Genomic DNA, 16,410 nt, shown 5'->3' with positions numbered 1-16,410 from the left:
TACAGGGTACTATCAAGAGGGAAGATGAGGGGCAACAGAGCAACAAACAAAGAAGAAGTGACAGCAAGTTTCAAGGAAATCTGGCCTTCCCAAATTCCCGGGCAATGCCACAGGCTGATTGCCTCAATGCCACAGTGCATTGGCAGTGATTAAAGCATAGGGATTCCCAACCTAGGATTGAAGATGAAAGGACGATATTGTGAAAACCCAAATTATGAAACGATGAACAAATACTTGAAATTGTTTTGATTGTGGGCCATAATCTATCTATGAAAGTGTAACTTTTTGAATTGAATCATGGAAAATAAATGCACTTTTTTGGGGGGTGGTCTCTTTAAAAATCACTGTGAGAGGGAGAGCAAAGTAGGAAATATTCCAGGGTTTCACTTGAATTACCTACTGATCATAGACAGTGGTGTATGCTTAGGGCTTCAATATTACACCCCAGGACAGACATCTGAGCTCTATGCCATTTTTTTTTTTCTTGACACCTCTGACAGTCTCTCCTGAAACACCCAGGGCTGAGCCCGTGTGTTTTTGACATGGGAATGTGTTCTCAATCTGTGCTGCAAACCTGTTCATCTCTCTCTCTCTCTCTCTCTCTCTCTATCTCTCTCGCTCTCTCTCTCTCTCTCTCTCCAAAATATAGAGAGGAAAGGTAACACTTGCATCCAGGCCACCCAAATGCACTGTGAATGCATTTCACGCATATCCCAAGCAAAGGGAGTTTGGTGGCTAATGTACATGTACCCCATTTTCAGTCCAAATTGGGCTTCACTACATGGGGGGAATCACAAGATTTTCTCTTTATTAGAAGAATTTGACATTAAATACTCTAGTGGACAGCCTTTTGTTGATGGATGTGACTTCTCATTCACGATTATTGGCAGACTGGATGGCGTCTTCAATTGTTGATGACTTTGAGCTGCAAAGTACTTTATCCTCCAATTTATTTTCAAAGGAATGCTACACTATTTATATTTCCCACCATTTCTAGTGGCATTTCATCTCTTCATTGTCAAAAAGATCGGCTATTTCAACCAGTCCTGACATCAAATATCATATATGAAAGATTGAAAAGATGAATGTAACACATTTTGAGTTTTCAAATACCAGTTAAGATTTTTGTATATACATAGTATCATGAATTTTTTGTTCACAATTGAATTAATATCCTAGGTGTCTTCAGGTACATTTACAGTGTGTGATCCCATTTCTGATTTGGACGTTGAATCCAATTTTTTTAACGTAGTCTTTCACATTTCAAAAAAAAAAAAATGGAACTTCTAATATCAGAATTCATCCATGCGCACAAATCATGGAGCAGTGTGTATACAGGAGTAAATATGGACTTGCATCTTGGTCTCAGCTCTGACACATTTGTGCCTGAACTGGACCTTTTCACTTCTGTTTTCTGTATCTTCATCCACCATTGCTTTTCACATCTGGCTATTTTGTGTCTCATCTGTCCAACAGTTGTGACCAGTGTCTCCTTATGAACAGGACCTGAGTGTCCAGATCACAGTTTCATTGGCTACATAATGAGGTCTGGATTTATTTATTAAAAAAAAAAGGACTTGTACTGTTCACTTGAAGACATGAGGAAAATGACACATTTGGGGGAAAAAAAAATCTGAAATAACTTGCAGTGTGAATGTTGCCTTAATAATGTCAGTTAAATGCTTTTATCATAATACCTGAAGCAGGGTGAGGGAAGTGTGGGCGTCCCTGCTAAAACTACTGCCCCCGTGACCCGACCTCAGATAAGCGGTAGAAGATGAATGCATTGACCTGAGCATTAAGAAAGACATCACACATTATTTGTCATGATGAAATATGCCTCTGTTGAGGGTGTAGTAGTAGCCCTGTTTCATCAAGTGAGCCTGATTTCCACATTGGCTAGTAGTGAAAACAGTATTTATTTACCGCGTTAACGAGTGCCAGAGCTAGGACTGGATGCAGTTTCTGTACTAAATATAAAAAGCAACTGCGTAACATATGTTTCTTTTCCTTTTGGCTTGTCCCATTAGGGGTTGCCACAACGTGTCATCTTTTTCCATGTTAGCCCATCTCCTCCATTTTTCTCTCTAACACCAATGGCCCTCATGTCTTTCCTCACAAAATGTGACACCGTGAGTGTGAACATCGTCTTGAGTAATGACTTGCCTACGCTGGCAGTGTGTGCGAGACACTGTAAACTTCTTCTGCTTACAGATGTAAAATTGCAATTGTTCCTCACTGTCTCATGAGCGCCATCATATGGTAGCTTACATACATGTTAAAACATGCTAGCCTGCATGCTAACTTTGTAACCAGTGTGTTCAGGTGTCCTCCATTGGACTCATCACATGATAACATTTACAGATTTTTGGAACTCAGTGTGCACATAAAGACGCACATCTATTTAGGAGAAAAGTTCACCTTATGGTCATGAAAATACAGTAAATTATATTAAAAAAATGAACGAGAGCAAAATCTCCGAATATACGGGGCTGTGAATGGTGAACCGTGACTGGACAAGGAATAATGTTTGCAAATGAGGGTGGTGGGGGTGGGATTAAAATGTAATCTCCAAAAAGGTGGGAGCTGCAAAAAAAGTTTGTGAACCACTACATTAAGATTGACATGATGGATGGAGAGTTGAAAAGTCTCATCAGTGCATTTCTGTCTTTCTTCTTGTCAGGGCATTATCCAGGATGTGAAGTTTGTTTTTGCGCCCAATGGCTACATCACCCAGTGTCCAAACCTTAACCGTAGTAAGTATGACCATGAACAATTTTTGAATGTTTGTATGTATTTGTATTCTGTGTTCTTTTTGAAATTGGACTGGGACATGATGTTCGTTACCTAAATAATGGATGATGACATAAAGGAGTCCCATCCATTCTCTTGTGCTTCTTTTTGAGTAATGTTAATTCCCCCATGATAGTTGCCCCCATTTTCTATCAGTAAAATACAGATGTAAAGACCCGGTTTAGCCACTGATAAGTATGATATGGCACATAATCACACATTTCATTTTAAACTGATACCTATGAGAAGTCTCAAACAATGTGAATGAAACTTGTTTTGTTTGTGGCACCATCATTTGGTTAGTATATGTTTTCAGTTATGTTCATGTACTCTTTCTTCCAGCCTGCCCAACTTGTAGTGATTTCTTAAGCCTAGTGCAAGGCATTATGGACCTGCAGGATCTCCTCGCCAAGATGACCCTCAAGGTAAGAACCACTAGCTGCCTCCCACAAAAGGACCTATCCATTATAGCTCACCAGACTGTCACGAATATACTCAATTCTTACTTTGTCATTAATGCTACGCTATGTACCTACACAGCAGCAGAACAAAAGCTTCAATTAAAACATCGGTCCAAGGCTCAGTGAGCACCGTCATAAATACACATGATTCAAAAAATGGTAAAACAAGTTTGTCATATTTTATGTAATATTTAAGATACTGCTGTAGGATGAAAATTAAAAAAAAGTTCTTGTAAATTTTGTTTTGGCTAGGTGTACATGGCTTATTGGTACTTGAGGAAATTAATGCAGCATAGTGATGGAAGGGTATGACAAGTCCTCAGTGATGCAGAGAGCTTTCCTTTGCACTGCAGAAATGTGTAAAGGTCAGAAAGAGGAGTAAGACAGATGTCAGTGATTTTTACTACTTGTAAGATTATCCTATAAAATGTGTTCTTACTTTTTACTGTAACGACGTTCTACCAGAATGTGGTATTGAACGTCAGAACTGATTCAACGAGTGAACGTTATACTGCTGTTAAAATGTCCTTCCTGACGCTACAACTCCTCAGAAAGAAACGTGCTGTTGTCTTTTTGTAAAGTCCATTCACATGCTATGCGAAATCGATCTCTATATCTAATAATATGGACCTGTTCCACCACCTGTCCCTCAAGCAGAATCAGCTCAGAGAAAGGATGTGATATGTGACACTGGTTTGGCATCGTTACCGTCAAAGTTCGTTGGTTTTATGAACATTCAGTTCCAGTGAGCTCTCCTGAAACCAAAGAGCCATGGTTTCACACGCATGTTGTTTGTAGACAGGAATTGTTCATCTGTCAGACAGGCCACCAGAGCCAGTGTCAGTCCATTGTTGTTGCATGTTATTTCATTTGTGTACAAGGACAAGAGGATGGGTGTCTAAACATAACCCTGTGGGATACCTATTTTTGAAACAATGTAGTTTGATTTTAAAACCACTTTACTCTCACATGCTGGTTGGGGGTCCATCTCTTGTGAAATTTTACATAAACCACTGTTGTGTTAACTTCTAGTTCTTGGAGCCTTCACAGATGTATAGTATACTTGTTGTCATTGAAAGACAAATGGTGAAAGATCCATCGATTAAAATCCTGACAAATGTGTTAGAAGCTTCGGGGTCTTGGAGGATAGGATAGGTGTCCTCTCCCCATCTCTCCTAATAACCTAATTGTAGGGATCCAACCTCTTGCCCACGATGGTGCTAATCCACACTCTATGTGCTTTTGCAGAGAAGGGAGGTTATTGATATGGGTCAGAAATCATGAATTGTTTTGGCTTGAGGTTTTTTGAAGTACAGGGATGATGGTTGTCTCTTTCCATACCCTGGGGGTTATGACGAAGGCCAGGAACAATTGAAACCGTTGTGTTACAAGGACGCAGCTGGACAACACACCCCTAAAGAACGTGGCCTTTTAAACCATTTTGACCTGGTACAAGGTCTTCCAAGGGTGAGTTGGGAGAGGATGGAATTGACCTTTACTTCCTGCACAATGATTGGTGTGTTAGGGAGGGCGGTCTTTTGTAGTGTCATAACTGTTGAACCGTGTGTATAAACCGTGTGTTTAGTTGCTCCACAAAAGAAGCTGGTCTTGGCACCAGATTACGTCTGCTCTCTGTGCTCTGTGCATCATAACACTGAGTCTTTGACATGTCTTCCTCCCATTTCCTTTGAACTGTTCTTCCATTTTGTACTACTTCAGTTTCATCTGGCTTTTCAAAGCTTTGACTCTTTCAAAAAAATGCAAAACTTCAAAGAAAAGTGATTTAGCTCTGTTCAGTTTATTTCTTTTTCTTTTTTTTTTTTTTAAGTAAAATACTCTGACCAAATAGACCCCCATAGAGCAAATTACCTTCAAATTTTTTGAAAGAACTTGTCCCAGTCAGTAAGCTCATAGCCTTCTTTGAGCACTTCCACAGTCATTATTCCAAACTTCAATTGATTTTCTATTGACATCATTTGTTTTTAGCGTCTCACTGTTTTAACAGCATAATATAGAATTATGGTCTTAGAACGCAAGTGGAGGTGTGATTTACAGCACCCTGGTATTTCTATCAATCACAGCAAGTCATTCAGGTCCTGAAGGAGCAAAGCAACTCTAGACCATCACACTCGCATCACCATGTATGACTGATGCTCTGATGTTCTTTTTTTTTAATTGCTTTTACATTCATGCCAGATGTAACAAGACCCCTGTCAGGAGAAATTTCAACTCATACCTCTGGCAAAATTTAACCGACATCTTGGAGGAGGTAGGGGACATTGAGTCCCGAATGGACTGTGTTCCACGTCTCTATTGTTGAGGCGGTTGACCAGAGCTGTGGCCGTAAGGCTCTGAATGTTGTAGGACTGTCGTGGTTGACACGCCTCTGCACCATCGTATGTCCATAGGGTACAGTAACTCTGGATTGGTAATGATCCCTCTTTCTAAGAAAGGGGACTGTAGGGTGTGTTCCAACTACAGGGGGATTACATTCATCAGCCTCCCTGGTAGGGTCTAATCGTGTGTGTGCTGGAGAGGTTGATCCATCGGAAAGTCGAATCTAAGATTTAGGAGGAGCAATGTGGCTTTCATCTTGGTCGTGGAACAGTGGACCAGCTCTTTACCCTTGGCAGGGTCCTCGAGGGTGCTTCGGACCAGCCATGTCTACATGTATTTTGTGGACTTGGGGAAGACGTCGGACCGTGTCCCTTGAGGAGTCCTCGGTGGGGGGGTGCTTTGGGAGTATGGGCTTTCGAAACCTCAAATACTGACTGTTCGGTCTCTGTATAACCAGTGTCAGATTTTGGTCCGCATTGAAGGCACTAAGTTGCACTCATTTCCCGTGAGGGTTGGACTCCGCCGAGGCTGACCTTAGTCACTGGTTCTCTTCATCTCTTCATAACTTATGAACGGAATTTCTAGGCTTAACCGACGTATAGAGGGGGTCCAGTTTTGTGGCCTCAATATTGCATCTCTGCTTTTTGTAGATGTGGTTCTTTTGACTTCATCAGTCTGTGATCTCCAACTCTCACTGGAGCTGTTCACAGCTGAGTGTGAAGCAGCTGGGATGAGAATCAGCTCCTCTAAATCTGTGACCCAAGGACACGCTGGAAAGGCTGTCTCTTGGTTTGCTTGGGAACGCCTCGGGATCCCCTTGCAAGTGCTCTAGGAAGTGGCTGTGGACAGGGAAGTCTGGGCTTCCCTGTTAAAGTTACTGCCCCGGCAACCTGACCTTGGATAAGTTGAAGAAAATATTACATTCATGATTTAATAAGCGATTACTTTTAAACACAGGGCAAGTTAGCTTTGAAAAAATTCCCCAAATTTATAAAATCACAATTTAAAACCTATATTTTATATGTGCTTGGGTATTCTTTATTTGATATTTACATTTGACATTTTAAACATTAAAGTGGGCTAACAACAACAAAAAGAATTTCAAAAGGTGACAATAAATTTTTACTGCACTGTACTGTGGATAGGGTGTATTAGAACTCCAAGCAAAGATATAGCGTTCTCTTGTGGGTTGTGATATACTGCTCCATTTGTGGGAGCAGGACAGTTACCTCACAGCTTTTAAAATACATGATCACAAATACAGGCTGGTCAGGTGCTACGGTTATAGTGTTTTGATCGCCTTCAGCGATGCGTTCAGCTGCCTGAGCATTGTTCATTTAGCAAGATTCACTCAACTGTGTAAACCTGGAAGGCAGGTAGAAAGGAATGAATGATACAGTCAAGATGATTAATAATTTAATTTCGTTTAATAATACATGAACTGTGTATTTGGATGCCCATTTGTCCATTACGGCTACACGAAATGGTAATGATTTCACTATCTTCTTGATATCTGTCTAAAAGCGATAGTAGAAATCCACTAGAATGTCCTGACACAATCATATTCCATCCGTCCATCCATTTGCTACACCTCTTATTCTCACTGGAGTCGTGGGTATGCTGGGGTAAACTGGTGAAAACAGAGACGACCAAGCGGCGGCGTTGCGAGTGTACGCAAATGTGCTAATATTTCAAAGCGTTAATACCATTTTGAAAATAGCACATTAAGTGGGCTGTTGCAGCATGGAAGACATGGGAGACTGTATAAAACAAGGGAGCATAAAAAAAGAAAGTTTCATTTTTTTGCAGGTGTCATTACCATTATTGACCAAATTATATGAAAATGACTCAAAAGCATTGACACTGAGCACCCAAGTAGGCTAAACTGTCTGCGAACTATTTGCGGAGCACGATAATTTACATCTTGTATCGTTTCGGAGCTGCATCAAAGTTCAAATACGTACAGAAAACATCTTTAATCAACAAAACTACCCTCAGACTGCAAATCACTCAAGTGAGAGGAACCCACCTCCTTCCACAGAGCCCATGGAAAAGGAGAAGCTTGGATTAAAATATAGGAATAAGAAAAGAGGTCCACACAATTATTCAGCAAAATCCACTTGATTTTATTTTTGTATCTTTAGTTAAATAGAGTAAACATTATTTATCATTGTACCTGTACCCAGCACAATTGCAATAAAGTTGTTTACACTCCAATGCTGAATGTACATATTATAGGATGACTTGAACCAAGTCTAATTACTCCGGATGTAAGTCTTTTTGACATAGTTGTATCTAATCAATATGTGTATATTTGTCAAATAAAACTGAAATAACAATAGGGGATGTATTGCCTGCACCCCAAAAACAAACTGTGTAGTTCAAGCATGGATTTACTGGATTCTATGCAACTCGTTATTTTTGCATCATTTTCATGAGGCACCGCAGAAAAGTCAGGCAGTGCCATCTTTGATTTCAGTTGTCCAATAATTTGGGTCTCTCAGAAACTATTTTTTACAATATATGAGGCTTCCATGTTAGAACTCCTCTTTGACAAACATTACTATCCCACTGTGCTGTTACATTGTCCTTTTTTACATTTATACACACAACATTTTGCCGCCTGACTTGTTCATGCAAGTCACAGCAGGGAGGATTCGGTCACCTCCACTCCCTAAATGTCTTCTTGCCTTTCAGAGTTTGGACAAAAAGAGTTTAACAAGGGGTGAATCCTTTCTTACCGGAATGTGAGAAAGAGATGAGGTGACTCTAACCATTGATTCCCAAGACATTTGCATGTCGCATACATATGCAACAGATTAATTTGTTGTGCTCAGAATATTGGACACATCTAAGCATGCAGATCGAACAACTAGATATTCTCTTGTCATTTTCTTCTCATGCCCAAGTCTCGTTGCCTCATGTATCAATCACTGGAGACATGTCTGAGCTTCCGACTTGTGCGATACCACACTGCCAAATCCTGCTGCTCGTGATATCCAGGAAACCTATTCCTCTGTGATGCTCTGGGATGATGCTTTGCCTTTCAAATTTGTATTTCAAGCCTTTTGTTTGACAGGGTTGCTTTTTAAAAGTGCACAGCTCACACAGCCCTGCAGTAGCCAAAGAGAATCCGACTAAATTAAGTAGCATTAATAAGTAAGAGGAGGCACGGTGGTGCAGCTGTAGATTGTTGGCCTCACAGTTCTAAGGACCCGGGTTCAAATCCTGGCCCCAGCTGTGCGGGGGTTGCATCCTCTCCCCATGTGTGGGGTTTTTTCTTCAGGCACTCCGTTTTTCTCACACATCCCCGAATCATGCAACATTAACTGGACACTCTAAATTGCCCCTAGGTGTGATTGTGACTGTGACTGTTGTGTGTTTCCATGTGCCCTGTGGTTGGCTGGCAACCAGTTCAGGGTGTACCCTGCCTCCTCCCTGATGATACCGGGGATTGGTTCGAGCACTCCCGTGACCCTCATGAGGATAAGCGACTTAGAAAAATGGATGGATGGATACTACGTAAGATAGATCCGTTATTCTTGTTGTTTAAATTTCATACATCTGCTGAACCTATTCAAATGTATGCACTTGTGTACGGAAATTCATGTTCTCATAAATATCAGGCTTGTGCCAGGTGGTCCTAATTAGCATGTAAACGCCTACCACTGCCAATGGAGTGGCGGCATGAAAGTGTGGAGTGTTATATGCGCACACAGCAGTGCAAGCACAGAAATTCAAGGTGGAATGTTTATAGATTTAAACTATACAGTATATGCTTGGCATAGAGTTTTGGGTTGTCTGGTATGGTGGTGACTTGACAGCTCTGTGTTTGGGGTACAAGGGTCAATACAGCGGCATGGTGGGGTTAGTGTGTCTGCCTCTCAGTTCTGAGGAGTGGGGGTCAAATCCCAGCCCCACCTGTGTGGAATTTGCCTGTTCGCCGCGTAGCTGCATGGGTTTTCTCCGGGTTTCCTCCTACATCCCAAAAACTTGCATTAATTGGGCACTCTAAATTGCTCTTAGATGTGATTATAGTTCAAAAGTTTTTTTTCTATGCGCCCTGTGGTTGACAGGTAACCAGTTCAGGTTGTACCCTGCCTCCTGCATGAAGATAACTGGGATAGGCTACAGCAGTTCCGTGACCCTTGTAAGGATAAGCGGCTCAAATGATGAATGGATAGGTCAGTACAGCCATTCACACTCATGCTGAATTCCACTTAAGGCTTCTTTTAACTCGTGCGGGCAGTGACCGCGCCGACATCAACGTGGCTATCCCCCACAGTTTGACTTTATATGCAAGTGCAACTCTCTGAGGCAGTTTTTAAAATGTACTGCTGCAGTTCCCCTCCAGTGTAAGGTTATTGCTACAGCTGGTATTGGCCAGGATGGCCCAGGGTGGAGTTTCCTCTGAATTTCCCAGTCGTTTTGGTAGTTGTTTCTTCCTTTCCATGACAAAGAACAAAGCAACAACAATAGTGACCATGGAACAGTGTCTACGAGAACAAATGGACCTCGATGAACAGATGATACCTTTATTTATTCAGCAGAATCGATCAAGAAGATTGCTGTGGTGGATGTGGAACCAAGGGGAATGCTGAATATGTCATCACAGCATGTGACTAAAAGAGCTCAATCACAAACAATGATCTCCACGACAGTCTATGCACAACAATAATTTTTGCCGGGTGTATGTGAAGTGATGCATTGGGGAAACGCGGAACTATGTGTCGGTCATGTGATATAATGTAGGTGCTGTTGGCTGCATGGGAGTATAACGAGGCCTTTAGTTCTTTTCCCAATAGCCTATCCAAAAGGACTTTGTCTTTGGAATCAGAGGGTCACAATTTAGGCCAATCCCAGTTCTACCACTTTGCCCTTCTGCCCTTTGTCTTACCTCTTGCCCTTAGCCCTTTGTTTGAAGAGCCGAGATGAAATCTTAAAGGCCTTAGGAATTGTGACAAGAAATCCTCACCCCTCATTCTGTGCTGGCTGTGACTTTGGTTGACTCCACCATTGTTTACATTTGCAAGATGCCATCTTGTGTCAAATTAATGTTACGATAAATTGCTTTTTTATTAATTTTTTTTTTTCTGTCTGAAAACTATTTTCTCTCATTGTCCTCGTGTGCCTCCAACTCCCGGAGACAAATTGCATTTTTGACTTGGCAAATAAAGATGAGTCTGATAAATTTCTCTGTTTAGGCAGTTTCTGAAGGTGAACGGTATTTTAAAATTGTTTATAATAAATGTTTCCTACCACGTGAAAGGGTATTTCATCTTTATCTAAAAACACACTTTTATAGACGGAACCTATTTTGACAAACTTTATAGGCTAATGTCAGCCAATATATAACACTGCCGCAACCATCACAAAACGCATAACCAAACATTTGTAAACTCATACAGAAAATAAAAATATCTGACAAAATAGAAAATGACTCTGTCAATGTGTCTGCCACAGGAACAATGAATATCAGTTACAGCATTGAGGTAAAACATACAGTAACCATGCAATTACAAAGACAGTCCTATTTACAGAACATAGTTATTGTGATTATTTAGGTTAAATTTTAAGTGGGTATGTCTAAGACATGCATCAAACATATGATCATAAATACCGATGCAACAAATAAAAACATTAATATGAATATCAATAATTATGCTTAAATTTATATACTTCCTTGTCTGTACAGGACACAAAATGAATTTGTCTCTAGTAGTTTGAGCCACTCTAGGATGACAACAAACAGCCATCATAAGAAAATCTACTTTTAGGACATATACAGTTTATATTATGGAGAGTCAGTGAACAATGAATGTGTACCACTTGTGTAGTGATGCTGATATAATGGCAATTGTGCAAATGGTGCGGCAATTTAAAGTGACTAAGTGCAATTATCTGGTGCACTGCTGATTGTGCAAATAGTGCACAGTTCTTGAACACTAGTGGGCAGTAGTGTTCAACAACAGAATACAAATAGTGGAGTGAGTGTAAAAATTAAGTCTCAACAGAGATTTGGAAAATTGGCAGCATGTTGCAATGATATTTTCAGCCTTAGAATATTGTGAACAAGTTAATGGCAAGAAGAAAGAAGCTGTTGGAATGTCTGCTGTTTTTAGTTTGCATTGTTCGATAGTGCATATATGAGGGATGGAGCATGACCAAGGTGTGTATGTGTGTGTGTTGGGTGTGGGGGGTCCAAGAGCATGCATGCCTTTGTCTTAGTCATTGGCAGCGTGCAAGTCCTCAGAAGTGAGTCGGTGGAAGTGCACACATGACTGACCAGACTGTGATGGATGAACACAAAATCAATTCAATGACTTCTGTCTAGAACTGTGACACGCGATGCTTCCTCAGAAGCCCCATGAACTATGGCCACCGATGGGCCTTTTTGAGGATGGAGTTGATGTTGGTCTCCAATTTCAGGTCCTGAGATCCTGTAATTCTCGGGAACATGAATGTCTCGAAGGTTGACACAGGTCCATTGGACAGCATCACGGGCACCTGTAGCAATTGGATTTTTGCTGAAGACCACCATCACCTCTACTTTCTTGAATAGGGTCAGCTCCAGATTGTGTTGGCCCATCAAAGCTCCAGTCGCTCCACTTCCTGTTGATACGTAGACTTGATCTTTGATCTGGCTAATGACTGTAGTGTCATCTATAGACTTCACTGAGGTTGAAGTAGTTTGTGTAGAAAGAGAAGTGGACAGAAACACATCCTTGGGGAACACCGGTGATTGTGGATGAGGTGGGGTCCTCTGCCTTGACTGCAGTGTACTGCCTGTCAGGAAGCTGTAGATCCACCGGCAGATGGCATGCCAAAAGTTGAGCTGAAGAAGCTTGGAGGAGGAGAGTTCCGTAATGATGGTGTTAAACGCAGAGCTGAAGTCCACAAACAAGATGTTTGTGTCGGTCCCTGTGCCACTGAAGTGTTCCAGGATGGAGTCCCATGCTGACTGCATCATCCACAGAGCTGTTTGCTCGACTGTCATAGTGCAGTGGGTCCAGCAGTGGTCCTGTGGCATCCTTGAAGTGGTGCAACACGAGGCAATAATAATGTAGGGTAAATCTGGATCCTTTTTAACTCTGTTTATATGCTCAGCCAGCGTTTGCAGTGCAGAGTTTATTTTAGGATGGGAAGGAATATAAACTGGCCGGACACCGGCCAGTATGAATGATCCAAATTCGTGCAGCGAGTAGAATGACTTATACCTCAAAAACAGCGACTCCAAGTCTGTGCATCAGTCTATGCCGAGCTTAATGATATCAGTACACAATTTTTCATTTGATATAGAAGGATATCCACCCACATTTTGGTTTAACCAATAGCTCTGAGTCACAGTCCGCTCAAGTAATTTGGAAGGTAGGCAAGAGTACAGCACTTTCTGGGATGTGCTCATCACAAAGCCAAATCTCTGAGAAGTAGAAGGGGGCAGAAAGTGTAGTCTTTGTTGGTCTTTGTGAGGAGATTAAGACCATCAAATTTGTTGGGTAGAGAGCGTACCTTTTTGAGGGAATTTGACGAAAATCTTTGTCGAAGGTTAACTTGCACTGTGGTATGTTTCCTTCTGTGGCACTGTTTTATCCTCCATGAATCATGTGCGCAGCCGCTCCACTAGTGAGTAGTTCAGAGGTATCATTAATTTGTGAATTTGTGAAAGTTGGAGCAGGAAGCTTCAGATTAGACTTTCTAATGTTTTACAAAGACAAACAAAAAAGACAGAAAAAAACAATACCAGTGTACGTTACCGAAGCATCCACTTTTGTAGATGCAATCTTGGTTTATAGGAAAAACTATGTTAATACAGGGAGTCCTCAGTCTACGACTGAGATCCTTTCCTACAGTAGCGACTTAACTCGAATTTCGACTTGAATCGGATTTCACCATTAGTCAAAATTTATGATGACTGCTGGGATTGGCTTCAACATTCCCGTGACCCTCATGGGGATAGGCGGTTCAGAAATGGATGGGTGTTGGTAATTCATATAAAAATACCAAAATACATCAAAGTAAAAATATAAGATGCTTCACTTACAATTAGGGAAGGGAGGCTGGGATGGTGAAGAGTGAAGTCAAACTGCACTCAGCACTAGCTAAGGAAGCAACCGCAGGTAGCAGTTTGCTAGGGGTAAATTCCTCCTTGGCGTCTTCTCCTTTCAGCTCTTTCAAAGTTAGGAAAATACACCGTACCTTTTCCCTTAATGAACACGAAGCTGATATTAATCCTACGTTGATTCGGATCCTTGATCGTAAGAAAAGTACTCTTTCCATCTTGGCAACGATCAAAGAACATTGCTTGTTTTTTTTTTTTCTTCACAAAAAAGGTTGCTCAGTGATCACTGTATCCCTCGTAGGGACGAAACCCTTCATGTGGGCTAAAATACGGGCTTTGTCCTTAATAATAATTGCCACAATCATCCAACTCAAGCCCAAGTCTTTATGTCTGTCGGTCTTAATACTTTTTTTTTTTTTTTTAAGTATGTACATTTTCGGTTCCACGATCAAAAATAAAAATAGCTTTCTTCTTTTGGGTCATAATGTGTAAAAAGGTGGGCAAAAAGGGCAAACAAAATCCCAGTGCACAAACACATAAGCCATATGCATGAGCTAAGCAGAAACTCAGACAAGACTCGGGTGTCATAAAGTCGAAACGTCTAAAACAGAGAACTCCCTGTACTAAAAATAGTTTTTTCCATTCAGTATTAAATGACTCCTGGTCAGAACAAATTTTATAACATTTAAAAATATTTGTAAATCAGAATTTGTGTTCGTTCAGTTTTCTTCCTTTTATTTCAGGAGTTGTTCATCACCATGAGATGAACCGGGGTTTTTTTGAATGATGTCCCAAAAAAGCATCACAGTTGAAGGACAAACATTGAGAATTGAACATAAAAAGCTGGAACGAAGGGTGTAGGAGTAAAAAAGAGGGTTTGTGAGGATCTTGACTGTCTGCCTTGCAGTCATTTTTACTGTAGCTTATAGCCTACGGTCTGAAGCATGAGCTGAATGAAGATCACTTATTCTTCCTCTAATGACTGGCTCCCAGTGGAGCAGCACTCTGAGCAAAAGTAGGCATTCTGGAGAGTAATAGGGAGGGGTTGTGGGGTTAACCTCTTTGCACTGTCACACTTTTGATTTAGTTTTTTTTGACTGCTGATTTTACGGTCATTCTTAGTTAAATTACGCCGAGGCCAGGCTGACTCAGCTTGAGGGATGTCACTGTGAGAAGACCTGCAGTGCAAACAACCTTGTCTACAGGGATCAAGAGCTGTGGGTGGAGCCTGAAAATTGCAGGAACTGTGCATGTAAGGTGAGTATTACTCTTGTCCTAATAAATGATCAAACCTTTGATTCAAAGCTATCACAAAATCAATATTACTACTAACTGCCTGTACACTGTGACAAAGGGTGAATTAGCATGCAGACTGTTGAGGCCCCATAGCTCAGTGGTTAGAGCATTGGTTTGGTAAACCAGGGGTCGTGAGTTAGTATCTCGCTGGGGCCTCTACTCCCCAGGTGTTTGATCAGGAAGGGTATCCGGTGTTAAAAACTCTGCCAAACAAATCTGAGCGTTCATCTGAGATGTCACACTTAAGCGACCTCTAACGGGACAAGCTGAAAGAAACTCATGCTTATGGACATGTTTAGATAACACTGAATAAGGTGTTGTAAATCTTATTAGATCACAAATTGTTTTTTATTCATGCCCGACAGGTAACTTCCTTTAGTATTTCCTCTAAACCAGACCCAATGCCATTTCTCCCTCCAGCCAGGATCCTGATAATCACCCCGTAATTAGCCTCCCTGTCTACTCGCACGGATTGTTGCCAGACTTTGAAATGTGTTGATTCAGGGCATCAAGGGCCCTCGGGTTTTTGACTGTATCACTGAGGAGAGATAGGTTTGTGGGATTTGCTTCTGTGTATATACTATTAAGTGATATCTGTGGCATCCAAAGGAACTAGTTCCAATAACTCAGGAACTTAAGAGGCATCTGCAAAGAAGAATCAGATTCAAACCTCATGTCAGTCCTACAGAGCTTCTGTATCAGCAGGCTTCTTGGTGTCATTATCCATCCTCCGTGACTCAATGACAAATTAGTTAAGATATTTACGGTATACCCAAATAGCCAATTCATTTGGCGGGGGTATTCAAACTGATTAACGCGTCACACACCATGAATTCAACTTTTGTGATTATTCGACCAATTTTAAAGTTCCAACTTTATAGACACTGAGCAAATGTGTGATAATATTTTACAACACCGATACATAAATGTTACTGGTGAAATATTGGGAATATCTAAAAACGTTTTTTTGGTTTGAAAGACCACTACTTCTCCATGGCTTTAGCGAGATTGGGCTGGGTGGGGTGGTGTAGCCGCGAAGCCTGTCTTAGCTTCACTTTACAATCGATGCGGTGAAAAGCCCCTTTGTGCCAACCTAAGTCCCCTGCAAGTGCAGATCCATGAATCGTCTGCTTGTGGACATCCACTTCTTGAGGTAGTTGGGTGTTTTTATATTTATGTGCCTTCATTACTTTTAAGGGTTTTCCTGTCCAATTGTTTTATCAAATCAAAAACATGACTACAAATACTTTCAAATTATGTGAGGATGTCTCTTTCGCAAAACTATGTGGGGAAAATCCACAGAAACCATGAACGCCTATCGAGAAGGACTCAGCCATCAACAGAATGAGGTCATTCGATACTCCTGCATTCACCTCCTGTCTTTCTTGTACCACGAACCTTTCTGCAATGCAATGAGGGTTACTGCAATACCATTTGCTTTCCCACGATATTCTAATATTGAAG

General features: G+C 41.1%; 1 protein-coding gene across 2 annotated transcripts in view; it reads left to right on the top strand.

Moving 5' to 3' along the window:
* LOC133498273 (protein kinase C-binding protein NELL1-like) overlaps positions 1 to 16,410 on the top strand; it is a 216,065-nt gene that overhangs the window by 77,898 nt on the left and 121,757 nt on the right. For both annotated transcript variants that reach the window (XM_061814900.1, XM_061814901.1), the window contains 3 exons: positions 2,684 to 2,756; positions 3,136 to 3,218; positions 14,773 to 14,907. In XM_061814900.1, coding sequence (XP_061670884.1) covers positions 2,684 to 2,756; positions 3,136 to 3,218; positions 14,773 to 14,907 — 291 coding nt within the window. The remainder of the gene's footprint in view (positions 1 to 2,683; positions 2,757 to 3,135; positions 3,219 to 14,772; positions 14,908 to 16,410) is intronic.

The sequence above is a fragment of the Syngnathoides biaculeatus genome, chromosome 3, assembly GCF_019802595.1.
Source record: "Syngnathoides biaculeatus isolate LvHL_M chromosome 3, ASM1980259v1, whole genome shotgun sequence".
Lineage (NCBI taxonomy): Eukaryota > Metazoa > Chordata > Actinopteri > Syngnathiformes > Syngnathidae > Syngnathoides > Syngnathoides biaculeatus.
The sequence above is the reverse complement of the archived record's forward strand: the minus strand, read 5'-3'. Positions and strand labels throughout refer to the sequence as shown.